General features: G+C 47.6%; 2 protein-coding genes across 2 annotated transcripts; both read right to left on the bottom strand.

Annotated features, from left to right (window-relative positions):
• Nucleotides 1-4,295, bottom strand: LOC112887861 (strigolactone esterase D14-like). Its single transcript, XM_025954144.1, has 2 exons — nt 3,864-4,295; nt 1-779 (listed from the first exon to the last, which is right to left on the bottom strand). The coding sequence occupies exons 1-2, from the start codon at nt 4,223-4,225 to the stop codon at nt 254-256; spliced, it is 888 nt and encodes a 295-aa protein (XP_025809929.1). The 5' UTR covers nt 4,226-4,295; the 3' UTR covers nt 1-253.
• Nucleotides 4,296-8,012: 3,717 nt separating this feature from the next.
• LOC112886606 lies at nt 8,013-10,837 on the bottom strand. Its single transcript, XM_025952549.1, has 3 exons — nt 10,474-10,837; nt 8,955-9,659; nt 8,013-8,438 (listed from the first exon to the last, which is right to left on the bottom strand). Exons 2-3 carry the CDS (start codon nt 9,500-9,502, stop codon nt 8,369-8,371), a joined length of 618 nt encoding a protein of 205 aa, XP_025808334.1. The 5' UTR covers nt 9,503-9,659; nt 10,474-10,837; the 3' UTR covers nt 8,013-8,368.
• Between the last annotated feature and the right edge of the window lie 5,742 nt (nt 10,838-16,579).

The following is a 16,579-nucleotide window of genomic DNA, read 5'->3' as shown; positions in this document are numbered from 1 at the left end:
TAGCAAAACGGAATTCAAACTCCTCCTAAAATAAGTTCGAACATGCAGCCGGGACATTGTTGGATTTCACAAATTTACATGGCCATCATATCTAAGCCTCTACCTATTTTTCACAAGCGTGCAACGCAACACACGGCGAGTACAAAGATCCATGCGATCATTCAACTCAGGAAATTAAACTGCATCATATCAAAGCGAGCGAGTCCGCGGCGGCCGACAAATATTGTACATGTCACCGATCGCCTTCAGCCTGCTAGGCCATGATATCGATGCCACCGTCGGCCTCCGGGACTTCGGCCACCGTCTCCCCCGCGGCACCGTGCTCACCCTCGCCGCCGCCGCCGACACGGCGGCGCAGCACGCTCTCGAGTACGTCGAGCAGCTGCTGGGGCGCGACGAGCTGCGGGAAGTGGCCCACGGAGTCGATGACCACCACGTCCGCCGCCGCGGCCGTCATCCGGCGCTTCATGTACTCCGCCACGCTCGGCGGCGCCGCGAAGTCCCCCGCCACCTGGACGATCGTGCACGGCGTGGTCACGGCGCCGAGGACCCCCCGCTGGTCGCCCAGGAAGATCATCCGGGCGACCTCCAGCGCCACGCCCGGGTGCATGGCCAGGAAGCTCGCCTCCACGGGCGGGATCGAGGCCGGGTCGCCCACGGCGTTGGGGACGAAGCCCTTCACCCAGGCGCCGAAGTCCGACGACATGGCGTCCAGCATGCCGTCGATGCCCGCCCTCTCGAAACCGCCCACGTAGCCTTCCTCCGGCGAGTTGATGTACCTGAGCAATGGAGGATAAACGCCGGCCGGGACCACACGTGTACGTGTCAGGAGCAAATAAATTGTGAATGATGCTGCGTGTATCTAGTAACCTAGCAATGGAAGAGACGGATCGCAGCGCAGTGGACGTGATTACGACATGGACTGCGCAGCCACTTGAATAGATGTTGCTTTGCAGCAGACACAACGATGTGAAAGCCGGGGCCATATACTATCATAGGCATAACTGCCGTCTGCGACGAACAAGACATTAAGATCATCAATAGTAGGGTGATGCTTATCAGTGAACTGAAATCTTCATCCCAATACATTAGGTGGGTGGGTCACATGTCGCATAATTGTTTGCTACATTTTCATGATATTTGTTTTTCTCCTTTTTCCCTTAGGTCCCGTTTGGAACTTTGAAATTGAATTTAATTCCATTCTAATAACCATAATTTAGACACAAATCTATTAAGCTAACATGATTATATATAAAATATATTTGTATACTATTGTTGGCCATATGAGGGAGATACTTCTATGCTATATTTCTACTATAGAGGAGTAAGCCAAAAAGCGTGTTATAAGTTAGGCAATAGAAACATAAATTGGTGGTGTATAGAATCAATTTTCATCTCCAATTCTATGAATTTAGAATAGGCTTATATCTAAACTTTGAAAAGTGGTTGGAAAGTGGTGGGATGTTAAATTCTAAGCCAAATAGCCTAGTTTATTAAGTAGATTTTAATTTCGCCAAAATGAGAGGATCCAAACAGCCTCTTATAGTTCTCCTTTTACGTATATAAGGTTTATGGAGGTCTAGAGAAGTTTGTTTTTTCAAACATTATCTTTAGCATTTGCGGCTCAGATCACACCCAACTTTGTATTAGCTAACAAATCAGGTGTTGTTCAGAGCTTTAAACCCTAATTTTTATTGTTACACCAACATTACTAATGGTCCTTTTCAAGAAAAAACTAGCACTTACGCATGTGTAGAGTAACTACAATTCGAATATAAGGTAAGCAGTGTTATGAGGCCATAAAACATTTGATTTTTTTTCTTATAGGAGCACTATAAATACATTCCTCCATACCTAAAACAGAATATTGGTATAAATTTAATACACTAAAATTCAAGTCTGAGACTGAGCTTTCCCGTTTTCTTCTCTCTGATTTTTTCCACTATTTGTGCATTTCATATTATATTTCACCTCTTTTCGTTTACTTGATAAATAATGTTCTAACATATAGGTCGTACGTACTATATGCTTCCACAGTTCCACCCACGTAAGTCATGCTTTGGTATCCAAAAGTCTTTGAAAGTGGATTTTAACTATTTACTCATCTTCTTAAAAGGACATCTTTAGAAGGTACACCATCTTTTCTGGTTTAAAAACAATTTCAATATCAATATCTATCGATATAACTTCTGCCCGCTCAACACGCATATAATTCGATTATTTTTTTGTGAAAATCAAGTTTTCCCTTTCGTCAAACTAAATATACACACTTCTTTTCGCAAAACTTTAAATATGCAGGCTTCACATGGAGACAGGATTGTACTGTGCACTACACCAAAACAATTCATTTTCGTCGGCCACGTTTATTTTCGTCGGTCCACGGCAAATCGATAAAAATAAATGTATAATTTTATCGGCTTTGGAGGGTCGACGAAATTACACATTATTTTCATCGGCCTGGCAGTGGTCATCCTCGAGGAGTTTCTGGCAGACCGTCCACGCCACCATCGACAGCGCGTAACATTTCTGGAGGTGATGGCGGCAGCGGACATAATATTACCCCTCATTGATGTGCTTTTGCATTTCGTTGACACATATATGTTATTTAGACTTATGGATTTCATGATTGCACGTATTGGATGTATTTTATGATTGTGTGATGATGTATTTTATGATTGTGCTTATGGATGGCTATTTTTATGTTAATTAACTGTTATTTGTAATTCTGGAAAACTGTTATTCGTAATTCTGAAAAACTATGGAAAGTGCAGCAGCTGTTTTGCTAGTATTTTCGTCGGCCACGTTGCCGACGAAAATACTGGTATAAGCGTATCCAGTATTTTTATCGGCTAGCTAACCCGACGAAACTAACTAACTTATCTTGTCGGTCTCAAAGACGGACGAAACAAACTCCGTTTATTTTCGTCGGCCAGCTCAGCCAACAAAAATATGTGTTTATTTTCGTCGGCTTGAGTGGCCGACGAAAATAAACGTATTTTCATCGGTTGCCGACGAAAATCTATTTATTTTCGTCGATTTTATTCCGTCGGCCGATCGATAAATATATGTATTTTCGATGGTTTTTAGGTTATTTTCGACGGTTTCTGGCTGATGAAATTAAGCTGTTTTTTTAGTGGTGAAAATACAAGTGGCCATATAGGAAAGAAAATGAATGTATCGTTTGCGTCAGTGGAGGCTGCTGCTTAATATCTAGAGGCTTCCCAGTCGCTGCGGAGACCGCGACTGGTGCATGGGCAGACTGCTATATGCTGAGGTGGAGAGACGTCGACAGGCCATACGTTGCAATTAAGACCAAAAGGTGGGACGATGAAGAAGAACCGAAATTTTATATTATGTCAGAAAGGAACTGCTTTAATTTTGACAAGTTTACTTTCATATCCATCAGAAATTTAGCTACATATCTTCTCCATTTGCGTGGCGGGTGAATCCATCATCTAACTGCAGGGTTCAAATCATCGTTATTATTCATCTATTTAGATGGTAGTTTGTATGCATCCTTGGTTAGTGCATACAGAGGCCGGAAGTTATGCATCCTCCTGTCTAATAAAACGTTCATGTCCATGCATGCTTTGGTTGCAAGCACCCAAGAATTGAGTTCGGTTATGTCCCTTAACAAACTGGGCCAGAACTTTTTTTTAAAAAAAAAACCTTCTTGGGTAAAACTTTTACCGTCCCTTCAAAAATAAAAAGATTGAGCGGTAGCCGTGGGCCGGCGACGCAACAAGTTAGTAGCTACAGCAAGAGGTAGCGCGTGATGGAGTGATGTGGTGGATGCACACGATGCATGCACACGCATACGCACATGATCCAGGCGTGATATGTATGTGGCTAGTTTAGCTGACCTGGGGGACGCGCAGAGGAGGACGAGGTGGGTGACGAGGTCGGGCCTCCGGACGGACGCGATGCAGGCGGCCATGGCGGACATGGAGTGGCCCACCAGCACGGCGCCCCGAACCCCCTTGTCGTCCAGGAGGGCGATCAGGTCGTCGGCAAACTTGCCGAACGTGTACCGACCCTCCTCCGCCTCCTCCTGATGCTCAGCGCCGCCGCCGGTGAAGCCCCAGTCGAAGAGGATGACCCTGTTGCGCCGGGAGAGCGCGGGAACGAGCTTGTCCCAGAGCGCCTGGTTGGACCCGTAGCCGTGGGCGAGCACCACCGTGGCGTCGCCGCCGCCGACCTCCCGCACGTTGGCGTACCACCGCATTATTGCTAGCCGCAGCTACAGCTTGCTTTGCTTGGTTTGGGCTCACAGCAGCCAAGTCTCTCGGTCGCTCGGTCTGTGCCCGCTAGCTAGACGTGCGGCTTGTATTTATAGCGGCGGAGGAGGCCGCCCGGCGTGTCAGCGTGTGAAAAAAAAAAACCCAACCGGCCGGAGCGGGCCGGCACCGGTTAATAAGCAAAGCCTGCTGCCCCTGCTTGTTTAACCGGCCCTGGTAATCACTGGCCGTCGCTCTCAAGTTCGAGCAAGAAAAGGAAAGGAAGCATCCATCCAAACGGCAGTGGGCGCTGCCGAGAGATTCCGTCGCAGTCCCCAGAAAATGCTGCATTGTCGCGTAGCATCGCGGCGCAACGGCCAGGCACGGGTAGGCGCCAAGTCAGAGAAATCACAGAAAGAAGACTAGCGAGCTAGTGGCTCATCATCGATCATCCATCACCGGCTTCTTAACATTTTGCTTTTGTTTTCTGTATCAAGAAACAAATTGCCCAACCGCTGGCTGCCTGGCTCATGGTTGATTTGGAGTAGTTTGTCAGCAACAGCTGACGGCATCTTGACTGAATGCATGATTTGCCTAATCTGAATATCTATTTGGCTATTTCTGCAGAGAAATAGGCACATCAGAGGTCCATGGCTGCTGTCTTCTATTTGTTATTCCTGTGTTCGTATAAGTGCTTTTTTTTCATTTAGACATGAAAAGGGAAAAGGTCAGAGGTACGAGTCTTGTTTTCTCAAAAAAAAAGAGAAGAAAATAGAACACCGGTGGATAAGAAGATAAGCAAGAAGCCGAGCTTGAAAGCTCAGTCATTTGCACAACGTAGCTAGGCTGCAACTACAAGGTTGATGCGAAGGCGAGCCACAAAAACTCGAGTAGCAACTAGCAAGCTAACGGCTGGCCACAATAAGATGTATGCATTTCAACAAATCCGGCCGTCTGCCTCATGCGTGTGTCACAAGTGGCCAAATTGCTGTCTACCATACCATACATCCATCAGATGCCTCCAAAACTAAACTTTTCGTTGCATGAACAATTGGTGCCGGCCGGCCTTTATGTCGCCGTCGCATGAGTCACGGCAGCTCGCGACAGCGTGACGATTCCAGGATGTCTTAATAATTCAATCACTCTAAATTTCCGTTGCATATTATTACTTTGTGTGCGTTAAGTTGATTTGTGTCGAAATGTATTTTCATAAAAGTATATGTTTGCTATATTTTATAAAAGTCGCTGGACGGCAGCATTAATTATTCAAAATTGTGTTTTGGAGACCATGTCAGTGTCCAAATAAATATCACACGCGTAGTACTTGTTACTGGAGAGAGTAGAGGTACCAACTTTATTTGAGAAGAGGCTAGGAAATCCATGCATCATGGAGCAGATGCACACGTCATGTGGTCTCAGAATTACCAATCAATATATGTGCCCCAACAAGACATCATGGAGCCATAATCTATTTAGCAAGGTCGCAACCGCAAAATGATGAAGGTACGCGCCGATAAACAACAGTTCACAAGATGTTGCGAAAAGCAGCTTGTAGATTTTTTTTTATGAAACAGGTTGTAGATTGTTGATTGTGGAATTTGTGATTGTGTAAGCTGAGGGTCTAAAAGTCAAAACAGACGCTCCCTACCTGGACTCTGGGAGAGTAGAATTGTTGTTTGTGGGTTAAAGACAACCCGGATCGTGGTCAAGTACAGTATGGGATTGTTGTTTGTGGGTTAAAGACAACCCGGATCGTGGGTAAGTATAGGATTGTTGTTTATGGGCTGCTTTTAAGACAATCTAGATCAAAAACTGTAAAAGATAGTGGGGATTGGATTGTTGGATTGCCAAATCTGAAAAGCGAGATTGCAGGTTCTGAGAATAAAAAGTAGAGGTGCAAAGTGACGACTCTTAGATGTACCTCCAATCTCTTTTAGTTCAAATATTTATATTTTTCAAAATAGGATTGGAGGTGCACCTAAGAATCACTAATTTACACTCCTGGTAAAAAGTATTAATATTTGTTTCAGCTATAGCTTTTAAAAGCCACGGTCGTCCATGGTCTAAAGATGAAGCAAACAAGGCCATCGGTTTATTACTGTATATATATTTTAATATTCATCCTGAAAAAATATTTACATCGCACAATACACAACTATTTGCATTAACATATATAACGTATGCATTTTCAAATATGGGTACCCATCAAAGTTCTTGTCCATCGGTCAGCATGGATGAATGCCCATCCCATTGTCCCAGCAACTTGAGGGTAAAGCAATCAAGCAAGCGAATTCGCTCCATCCATCTCTCGTCTTGAAATCTTGATAGGGAGGAGGGAGCCGCGTCGTGTCAACCTCATGCAAATCTAGCAGGCACAGGATCCGCAGGAGAATGGGTGCGCGTTGCTGTCGAGCAACTGTTGCAGCAATCTCGATAGGCGTCCGTACGCGCGTGCGGGGGCACGTGCCGGCGCTCCATTCGCTGGGTGCCTGGATCCAACTGGTCCGGGAAGAGAAAGGGATCCATGGCGTTGACGCCTGGGCAGCGACCGGCCGGTGGCGGTCGCGGTAGGCTACGCTGGTAGGAGGTGTCCGGCACGAACTGGACTACTGGAGCGCAGCAACGCGGCAGGTGTGCACGGGCGCGCGCAGTTATTTGGCGGCGCTGCCGCGGCGGCGGCGTGCACGTGGTTTCCCTCTCCTTTTCCTCGATCGCGTTCCAACCTCTCCGGGAACCGGCACGAGCGGTGTGTCTCTGTTGCCGGCTGCGGCCAGTTTCCATTATCGGCAGGTTTGGCAGCAGCAGCAGCAAGTAGTACATGTGGCTTGGAGAGCATGGAGACAGGTTAACAACACGAGACCACAATAATCGGTGGTAAATTAGTTATATCCAGATTACGTACGAGTCTGCTCTGACGTGCTAAATTTTAACATCTATTAGCACTCGTACATTTACTTAAATTTTTAAATTTTAGCTAAAATTTAGTCCACCCAATCAGCACTTCTATTAGGAGATACTAGTGCTAAAATTTAGCATTTGTATATATCCCCCGTGCTCTAACGATACCCATCGATGCAGGGTCTCCAGTGTTCTGCGCGACGTGACAACGTTCTAGATAGAGAGGCAATCTTCTCGAACCACAGAATGGTACCTGCACAGGGGTCGGCGCAGAGGCCAGCAGGTATGTGAAGCAGCTAGATTTGTCTACTGGGCGTGAAACGATCTGCGTGCGTGTGTATACATGCGCATTGTTCAATCACTGCTTTCACAAGTGACAGGTGGGGGGAGAGTAATCTTCTGTACAAGAGATTTGAGTGTACATATACGGCTTGCCAATTCACAAGGCTTAGCAGTTTTGATGAGCCCCCACTCTGTGCAGGTTGGTGAACTAGTGCGTGCTACTTGTTGTTCATACTAGCTACACCTGTTTCTCTGGGGTCTCACGGCTGAGTTATGCATTGCAGGCTCGTACAGTAGTATCTATGAACTCTAATGCCATGGCACGCACCTTAATTTGGTCCTAGGTGCTAATCTGCGGTATAACTGCTAATGTACAGTCCTGTCTCACTCTGCCGACCCCTGTGCCTGTGAGTGGTAGGAATGCTGAGTGCAAGCGTGAGTGATCGCAGATAATTCTATTCGCCGAAGCTGATGGATCTTTTTCTTCTGAGTCGTCGTGGAGTCCAAGGACAGTCGTAGCACGCACGTGACCTCGCAGATCAGCTATACCACCTGTTCATCTCATGCCCAGGCATATCATGTACCAACAGAAAAACAGAACGGTAGCAAGATACCAATACAACACCTCTCAGCTACTACTTAATGAACGAGCAGTTACATATTGCACGCAACAGGATAGCGCAGCAGGCCACACAAGAAAAGAAGAACAGGGGCGATATATTGGACAGGAGAACTCGAAGATGAAAAGTAATCAACGATGGCAAAATTGTAGCCCTAGACATTATGTGCACTAACTCAACATGAGAACCAAAGTAATACAACCCCAAATTCCTCCTTGAGTATCAGTTTGGCTTGATTGCCACGAAGCCAGCAGCTCAGCTCTGCATCTTGTCGTGATCAGACCAACCAGAGCTTCAACATCCCGTGGGGCACTGCACTGTCTTGGCCAAGGCACTTTGCAGACGCCCAGATTACTGAATCACACACTCGCATTTCCTGAAACCCTCGTTTTCTAGATCATCTTCAGACAGGCCATCATCACTGTTTAAACATAAATCAATCATCAATGATCAGAGAGTAACAAATAAAAAATAATACCAATAGGAAAGCAGAATAAACAGGACTTGTCCAGAGAGCTCCTACTTGGAAATTTAAGGAAAAGAACAGCACCATTGTTTTCTCGTACAGCAAATTCAGTATCTAAAAGAATGAGAGATTTTGAACAAGGGTGGCAGAAAAAGATCATTTGTGTCAATACCAGCAACCAAATATTTTTAGTCAAATAGGAAAAAGAATAATATTTCAGAGTGCCATTCAATTACACATGCTGGTAGGAAACAGATGGTTCAGCCAAGAAAAAACTATAGATGAAAGCTGAGGTACTCGATATTGTATCCAAGCTTGCTTTGATGATCTAAAGCAGGTATATTTTGGTGACTGCCACACATCAAGGAAAGGTACTAGTACATACGATCAACATGAAATTAATGACGCAAGCAACTAAGGTGACAGAGGCAAGGAACAGTTCAGATTCTAGAAGCAATGACAAAACATTACCTGACTTCGAATTCTCTTATCTCGAAAAGTTCCTTCCCACATGCGTCAGTCCACTGAACTTTTCTCCGCTCCATACCAGATCTCAAGGTTTGCACCTCCTCCAGTGACTCACGCGGCTCCTCACTACAACTTAATGTTGAACGCTCTGAAGAATCCCTTCTCGGGTTGTTCTTCAGACAACCTTTTCTCCCACTTCCATTGATGGAACCATTAGTTGTTGCAGTCCCAGTTGATGAGCTGGATGGTTGTTCTGATGAACTCCCAGGGATGTTACTTGAACCCAATTTTGGAGGAGATGCCCCCACAAGCTTAGCAGGCGTGCAGCCAAAGCAGATAAAGGAAGCACATTTACCAGGGACATCATTTTTCCCTGAAGGCACTGGGCATTCATGCTCAGCTTCTTGACCTACTAGTCGGTAATGACTGCATGGAGATCCCTTGTCGTGCTTCTCTTCACTTTTCCGTCCAAGCAGCAAGAGAGCAAGGCCATGGCTATATCCTGATGCTGATGATGAGAAAAACCCTCCTCCCTCCACAGCCAGTAGCATTTCAGCTGCTCATCCAGCCACCATGAACTGAATGTGTGCAGGTTGCTGCAAATCTGATGCAGAACACCAAAGGGCCAAAATGGTATGAACTGAATACTCTGTAGATTATCTTCAATTGCTACTTTGACGTCGCACAAAAAGGTTCTCAAGAAGCATGCTGCAGTATCAAGAAAACATACATTAGAGTAACCAGTCAATGATCACGGGATCAGCATAGCAATGGACTTGTAGCGGGTAAAATCTTCATTGGCATGTTAGCGATCTAGCTTCAGCACAGGTACACAATAAAGGGCCAGGACATTTGTTGACAAAATTCTAAGATAAAGTGCCAACCAACATACTGTTTTGTAAGAAGCATGATTATTGGTTGCCATACGCAGTTGATAATGGTTTTACCCACCAAAATATGCTCGGACCTAGAGCTCACTGATTATTTGAACCATTTACGCTGTCACCAAACACAACATGATGAATAAATGACACAGTCACTAATCATAGCACTAGTATCTTGATTGTCTCGTGATACTGCAAGACTGAAAGTCCAGAACCATCATTCAAATTAGGAGGTATATCCTATAAAAAATAGTAGCTATAGTAGTACCAGTAATTTGGGACCTAATCTAAGTCCAAATTACATGGCCATGCAACAATTCAGATCCTATTGTTTCCTCGAAATTTGCGGGGAGAAGAGGAGGCGGCATTTTGCACAGATCTACAATGAGGCTGCAGGAGTGGACTTATGACATGGGGAATTTTTGCGAAAAATAACTTAATGGCTGGCTACTAGTAATCTTGCATATACAGCCCAAAAGTCCCCAGCGAACTGGACGGACTGTCCTACGCAAACAACGGGAGGTTTGGATTTGATGGCGCATTGCAAGCAAACGAAACGAAACGACCCTATTCTGCATAAGAGAAGTCAAAACTGGAACAAGCTCCTGGTGGAAGCAAGCAAGGGGTGGTTTCCTTACCGAGAAGGCGACGAAGGAATGAGCCCAGGCAGAGGTCCGTGCGGATCTGCAGCCCACGGCAGGCAAGGGGAGGAAGAGCTCCTTCCTCCGATCCAGGGTGGCTTGGCTGGCTTGTATCAGTGTGGAATGATGCCTGGAGGGGTTGCTTGCGCGGACGGCGGAGAGGATCCGACGAATGCGGCTGGCAGCCGAGCCGGAGACTGAGGGAAGCAGCCGCCTCGCCTCGAGAAGGGAACGGGGAAGATCGAGCTGAGCTCGCTCCGGGAGGGATCAGGGATTCAGGGACGGAATGGAGGTGGCGGAAGACGAGAGAGGAGGAGAAGAAAGGGAAAAGCGAGAAATAAACAAATAGATAAAAATAAGAGAAAGTTGGAGGGGGTGTGCGGGAAAAGAGGCACGGAGAGAGTGGACTAGACTGTTCACTGTTGAAGCGGAGAGGGGAGGCCAGCCGGCACGGCAGGCGGCTTTGGAAGAATAACCGTGGACCGCGCGCGCCACTGGTCGGTGGGCCCGACGGAAAGCGTGGCGGGCATGTGGGTCCCGGCCCGTCCCGTCCCGCGCGCTGTGGTGGTGGTGGGTGGACGGGCTGCTGGGTCGGTGGGGGGGCTCGGATCGCGAGGGGGGTTCGAGTTTGACGCGGCCGCGGCCTGCCGGGGCGTTGGATTCGCTAGCGGGTGGCCGGGTGGGGACGGCCCGCGATCGCCGGCTTTCAACTTTGATCGCCGCCGGCTCATCAACTCCCGCTCCAGCTGGTTTGGTGGGTTCGACCAAAGGCACGTCAAGCCCCCTCTCCATCGCCACCGGAGCCAACGACGCATGCCATCGATGGCGAAGGTGACGAACCCACGTGAAAATCATAGGCAAACGCAAGGTTCAGGCGAATGACTGGGACCGACCTTTTTCAAAAAAAAAAAGAGTGGGGACTGTGGGAGCTTGGCCTCTTTGGAGGTGGTTGAATATTTGAAAGGGGGGCAAAGTAGCAAAGGCGACCAAGATGCCCTACGTAATGATTCAGATAAAACTAAAAGAGATCGAATGGAGGGACACTGAAACGATGCCATCAGCGTTGATTTTGTGCCCCGTCCCTCTCCTTCCCGGTCCGGTGGGTGGGAGAGCCGAAGCACAGACAAGGGACGCCGCATCAGCAGCACTGTTGTCTTGCCATTGCCACGGTCGGCAGTTGATGGCCTCCCCTCTTCAGCGTTACCCCAGCTCTGATTTCAACTGGATCTTATCCGTTTTTACAGTGAAATAAGGAGAACTAAGGACAGGTTTCTCAAGCACCTCTGCAGTGAGTGATGGAGTATCATCAAGCCACTGAAGCGAGTTGATTTGTGCACTATCTGAGATATTGTACAACTGCATGCTACATTTACTAGCAAATACGTTCAGAAACAAGCACTCTTTTTTTTTCTTCTTTTTCTTGAGGAATCAACAGGGGAGCACAAGGCTCCACTGAACATCTTATTAGACTGGCCAGGGGTCAAAACACTTTACAGCATGTTGCTCGCATTCCATGATGGGGCATTCCAGGTTCCATCTGTAGTGGTACTGGTTGTATCATCATCAGCAGGCAGGCAGGATTGTTGTACTAGTTGAGGAGTATTTCTTCCACTCCCTCTCTTGAAAGAAAACGACTGAGTACTTCTGGTTTCTCCTAGACTAAGGTATTTGTGAATTTGCGATGTCACGGAAAGAAAGCAAAGCAAAGCAACACTCGCGATCCCTGCATTGTCTATCCATCTTTTCCTCTTCCTTGCACGCACCAGCCTTCCACCTGAATGTATTGGGTTGCTGGAGCCCGTATACTGATGCAATACTGTAATACCAGCGAACAAACTTTGATCATAGGATGGCAATCCTGAGATGGATCACGGCGTTCTCGATTAGCCAAAATTGCAGCCGATGGAAACGTTTCAGAGCATCGATAAGAAGACTGGGTCATAGCAGAGCAGGAGCCTCTTTGCTTTCATCAGTAACCTGCTCATGTTCTGCATACGGGCATTTTGCAACTCAGCTCCCCTCCTCCATCCAGCCCGGCGTTCGACTTCCGCAGGACCCTGGCCCTCGCTCGGGGGAGCCGCCGCCTCATCTTTCACCGCGCCTTCATCGCGCGGGGGCTTCAGTTGTCAGCTGTCAATAAGCTCCTAGGGAACGTTCTCGCAATCGTTCTGTCAGCCACCAGTTCACCACCGAGGGGACGAGCGCAAGGACCTCGGGCCTCGGAAATGGCGTCGCTGTTCACATTGGCACCCAGCGGCGCTTGGACTGGAGCTTGCAGGCGTCGAGCTCCATGGCCGCCGCCGCCGAGCGGATCCCTCTCCCTCCTTTCTTTCTCATCTGCTCCCCCCGCTTTCCTATGAGTCGTGTTCGAGGATGGATTCTGGCCGGAGAGGCGTGAAGTGGAGGCATCCTAAGCACCTAGGAGGGTCCGGGGGGCTCGTAGCCGGCCATGGCGGCGGCCGCCGGCGATACAGCTTTTCGCAGAAAAGATCTAAAAAAACTCCTTTTGTTTTTACATAAATCCTCTACTTATTTACACTTACCCCTCTAAATCGGATCGCGATTATGAATCGCGATCCAATTTGGGGGGTTATGTGCAAAACTGTAGATCAATATTTACATAAAACCCCCTAAGTCGGGTTATTGTTTTCCATAATAGCCCCTCCGCAGCTACGCCCTTTCTTCCCCGGGGCTTCCCGTTTAGCTTCGGCGAGCACGGCGCAGCCGCGCAGGCCTCCTCGTGATCCCTTCTACCGAGTCGGTTCGTTAATTCGGAGCGGCCGTGCGGGAGGGAAAGATGTCGGAGGCCGCCAGCGGAGGCGGTTTCAAACATCGACGGCTCCCTCGCAAGTCGCAGTGTCGCATGCCTCCTGCCGCTAGTCCTCGTCCGCTCCTAGCTCCGTCGTCTCCTTGCCTGACACCGCATCATATCATCAAGAGCTGATCGAGGTGAGACGTGAGAGCGTATCAGATTGCTCGTCCTGGGATGGGAGCGTATCAGATTGATGAGGAAACGTCCTGAGAATCTGAGATCTGCTGCCTTAAACTGAACGTAGTAACAGATTATCCATTGTTGGTGATGCCTTCAGTCATGGCAGTTGTGCGATGAGAATAAGAAAATGCTGCTCCTAATTACCTGCCGGAATGGCCATGTCTGTTCGTAGTACCACCAACGCTGCTGCCGGAGCTAGGCTGCTGCGCAGGAAGATTTTGATTCGATCAGAATCAGCAGCACAGGTGTCTCGCCATTGCCAGGGTCGGCACTCGGCAGTTGATGTCTTCCCCTCTCCAGCGTTACTCCAGTTCCGATCTTTCAACTGGGCTTCGCCGCCAAGACCGCCCGAGTGTTACTGCACATGACGCCAAACGTTCAAGCCGAAATCATGTACTGTTTAATACTTACTTACTGAAAACCTGCCATTGATTTGTAACACCGTATCCCACCACTAGTGTATTGCAGGAGTACCGCCCGACGCCGTAGTACACGAATACGGAGTCCAAACGGATCGTCTTGACTCTATACAACCCTGGCAATGGCGAGGGAGGAACAGGGAGGCCTGGACAGGGTTGTATACATACTGTTTCAGACAGTGCGGCAAACCGCAAACGAGTAAAGAGTAATACTACTGAAATGATTAACACTGTAACTCTGCACCTTAAAGGGAGCAAGGTTGGGGATTCAGATTCACCCGCAATGTGATCCGCTTAGCTCAGTTAGCTGAAACCCGTCAGAAAACAGACCTGCTCCTGCCTGCTGCAGAGAAATACGTCGGCGGTAGGTATGTTTCTGTTGAGCCGGCACGTATTTGTGTGAATGGAAAAACAGGTTACATTGTGTAGTGGCGTTATCTATGCTTCAGGTGAAACTGTTCTTGTGTTGGAAACAGCTAGATGTGTTTGTATGTGTGCCCTGGCCCGGGGCCGGGTGGTGTGTGTGCGGATCTTGTTGGGCTGGTTCTTTGTAAGTGGGCAGCACACGGATAGCACTGGGCCTACTGATCCATAGCGTAGCGTCCTGTACTCGGCGTGGGCCTGGACGACCGAGGCCGTTGGCAATTTCCTCCATGTCCTTTACTGCGTCAAGAAACGGCAGCCCGGAATTCCTAGCCAATCAGTCACTGTCACTCAATGGAACTATAGTACTCCTCTGCACTGCACCTGGCTGGCCGGTACGCCCGGCCACTTTCTCCCGGGGGCCGGGGCGAGGGCGATCAGTAGTGGTAGCACGCCGGCGTGGATTCTCTGACTTCCTGACGGCTGACTCCCTTCCTCTCCGATGCCACCCGTTTCCCATCCTACGGTGGCTGCTTGTCTCAGCTTTCTTGATCAGCTCAGATGCAAGTCTTGGTCCAGGTAGGCCCAGTTCCTGGACAAAGGATGAAAACTGGTGTTTTAAGCGGGATCTCCACGGGCAAGACGCGATTTGGCGGGGAACAAGTGAACAACCGCGATTTGGCAAGAGAGCTTGCTGCGTAGGCATCGCTGATTCTCCTGTTAGCGATCTGGGTTATCTTCCCCTCCATGCGATGCTGCTGCTCTACAGGGAACCCAAAAAAATCTTCGTCTTTCCCTCAATTTGTTACCAAAATTGAAAGATCCATTTGTATTTATTCATGATTTGTGCAATATTCATCGAGTCCCTACCTTCTAATTAAGATTCAAAGGCACAACCTAACAAGTAAGGTTTACATTCGAAATTTATTTATTTTGTTTGCATCCAGTAAGTTAGTTTACAAGATGAAGATTTGCTTAGTGTTGCACCCCTAAAAAATAAAGAGGTTCAAAAAAAATTATCAAAGAGACGTAGATAGAACCTGGCTCAACAAGACACGAAAGACATTTGATGGAGATTATTTTGATTCGATCCACCCCAAATGGCAAAAGGGTAAATGGAAAAATTTTTGCTCCTGTCACATCAGATGTTTGGACGCTAATTAGAAGTATTAAATATAGTTTAATTAAAAAACTAATTACATAGATGAGGACTAAATGACGAGACGAATCTATTAAGCCTAATTAATCTATAATTAGCAAAATTACGGTAGCATTTGCCCCAAAGTGCAAAAAAAAGTGCAAAAGAGCAAAAGTTTTGCACTTTCTCTTTCTCTTTCCCAGTCATCCAAGCATGGCCTTAGTGCATGAAACTGTCGAAAAGACTAAAGTGAAAACACTTTTTAAATTTTGTACTGAAACATTGTGTTGGTTTATGTTTCTGATCTGCTTCCTGCCTAGCTCAGCTATTTTGCGTCATAAACTGGGCCTTATTTGAGGAAGTTAGAGAATCCACGCCGGTAGCACGCAGGACTGCAGAAGGAACCGAGGCGGTGCAGGCCATCCTAGTGCTGTGGCCTAGCAAGGGCCAAAGGGTAGGGTAGGGCCGTAGGTGACGCGCACGGAGTGCAGCGCGGGCAGATTGGGATGCAGACGTGCCGTGCAGAGAGAGACTTCAGGGGGAGATGACTGTGACTCTCGGACTAGTCACGTCCTGAAGGAAATCATAGCAGCTCCCAGTTCGACGCAGCGCGCAGGGCGGCAGGGCGCTGCCAACCCCTCAGAGCAAGTATTACAAGCGGCGAAGAGCCGGCGAAATGCAACGTGGAAGAGAGACAAAGCAGGAGAGAGAAGAAAATGGGCGCCTGAGGCCGGCAAAAAGCGAGAAAAAAAACGGACGAAAGTGTAACGTGGCGGCCGCTCTTCCACTCCAAGGCCCCGTTTAGATCGCTTCCAAATGTTATAATTTTTACACTCTCTCTCCATCACATCAATTTTGGGACACATGCATGAAGCAATAAATATATGTAAAAAAATAACTAATTGCACAGTTTAATTGTACATCATGAGACGAATCTTTTAAGCCTAGTTAGACCATGATTAGATAAAATTTGTCAAATACAAACGAAAACGCTACAGTAGCAAAAAGTTCCAAATGTTATACAAATTTGCAATCTAAACGTGGCCCAATACTTCCACATTATAGCTGAGCATTAAATATCGATGGGGTCTACCATCACTACTCGGCGGCTGTTTAGGTGACCTGGAGTTTGCGTATCCATTAACCTCGCTCTCGGGCCGCCTCCAACAGCATGAAGATTTCGTAGGCTGA

This window comes from Panicum hallii, chromosome 3 (assembly GCF_002211085.1).
Source record: "Panicum hallii strain FIL2 chromosome 3, PHallii_v3.1, whole genome shotgun sequence".
Lineage (NCBI taxonomy): Eukaryota > Viridiplantae > Streptophyta > Magnoliopsida > Poales > Poaceae > Panicum > Panicum hallii.
This window is presented reverse-complemented; position numbering and strand designations above follow the sequence as displayed.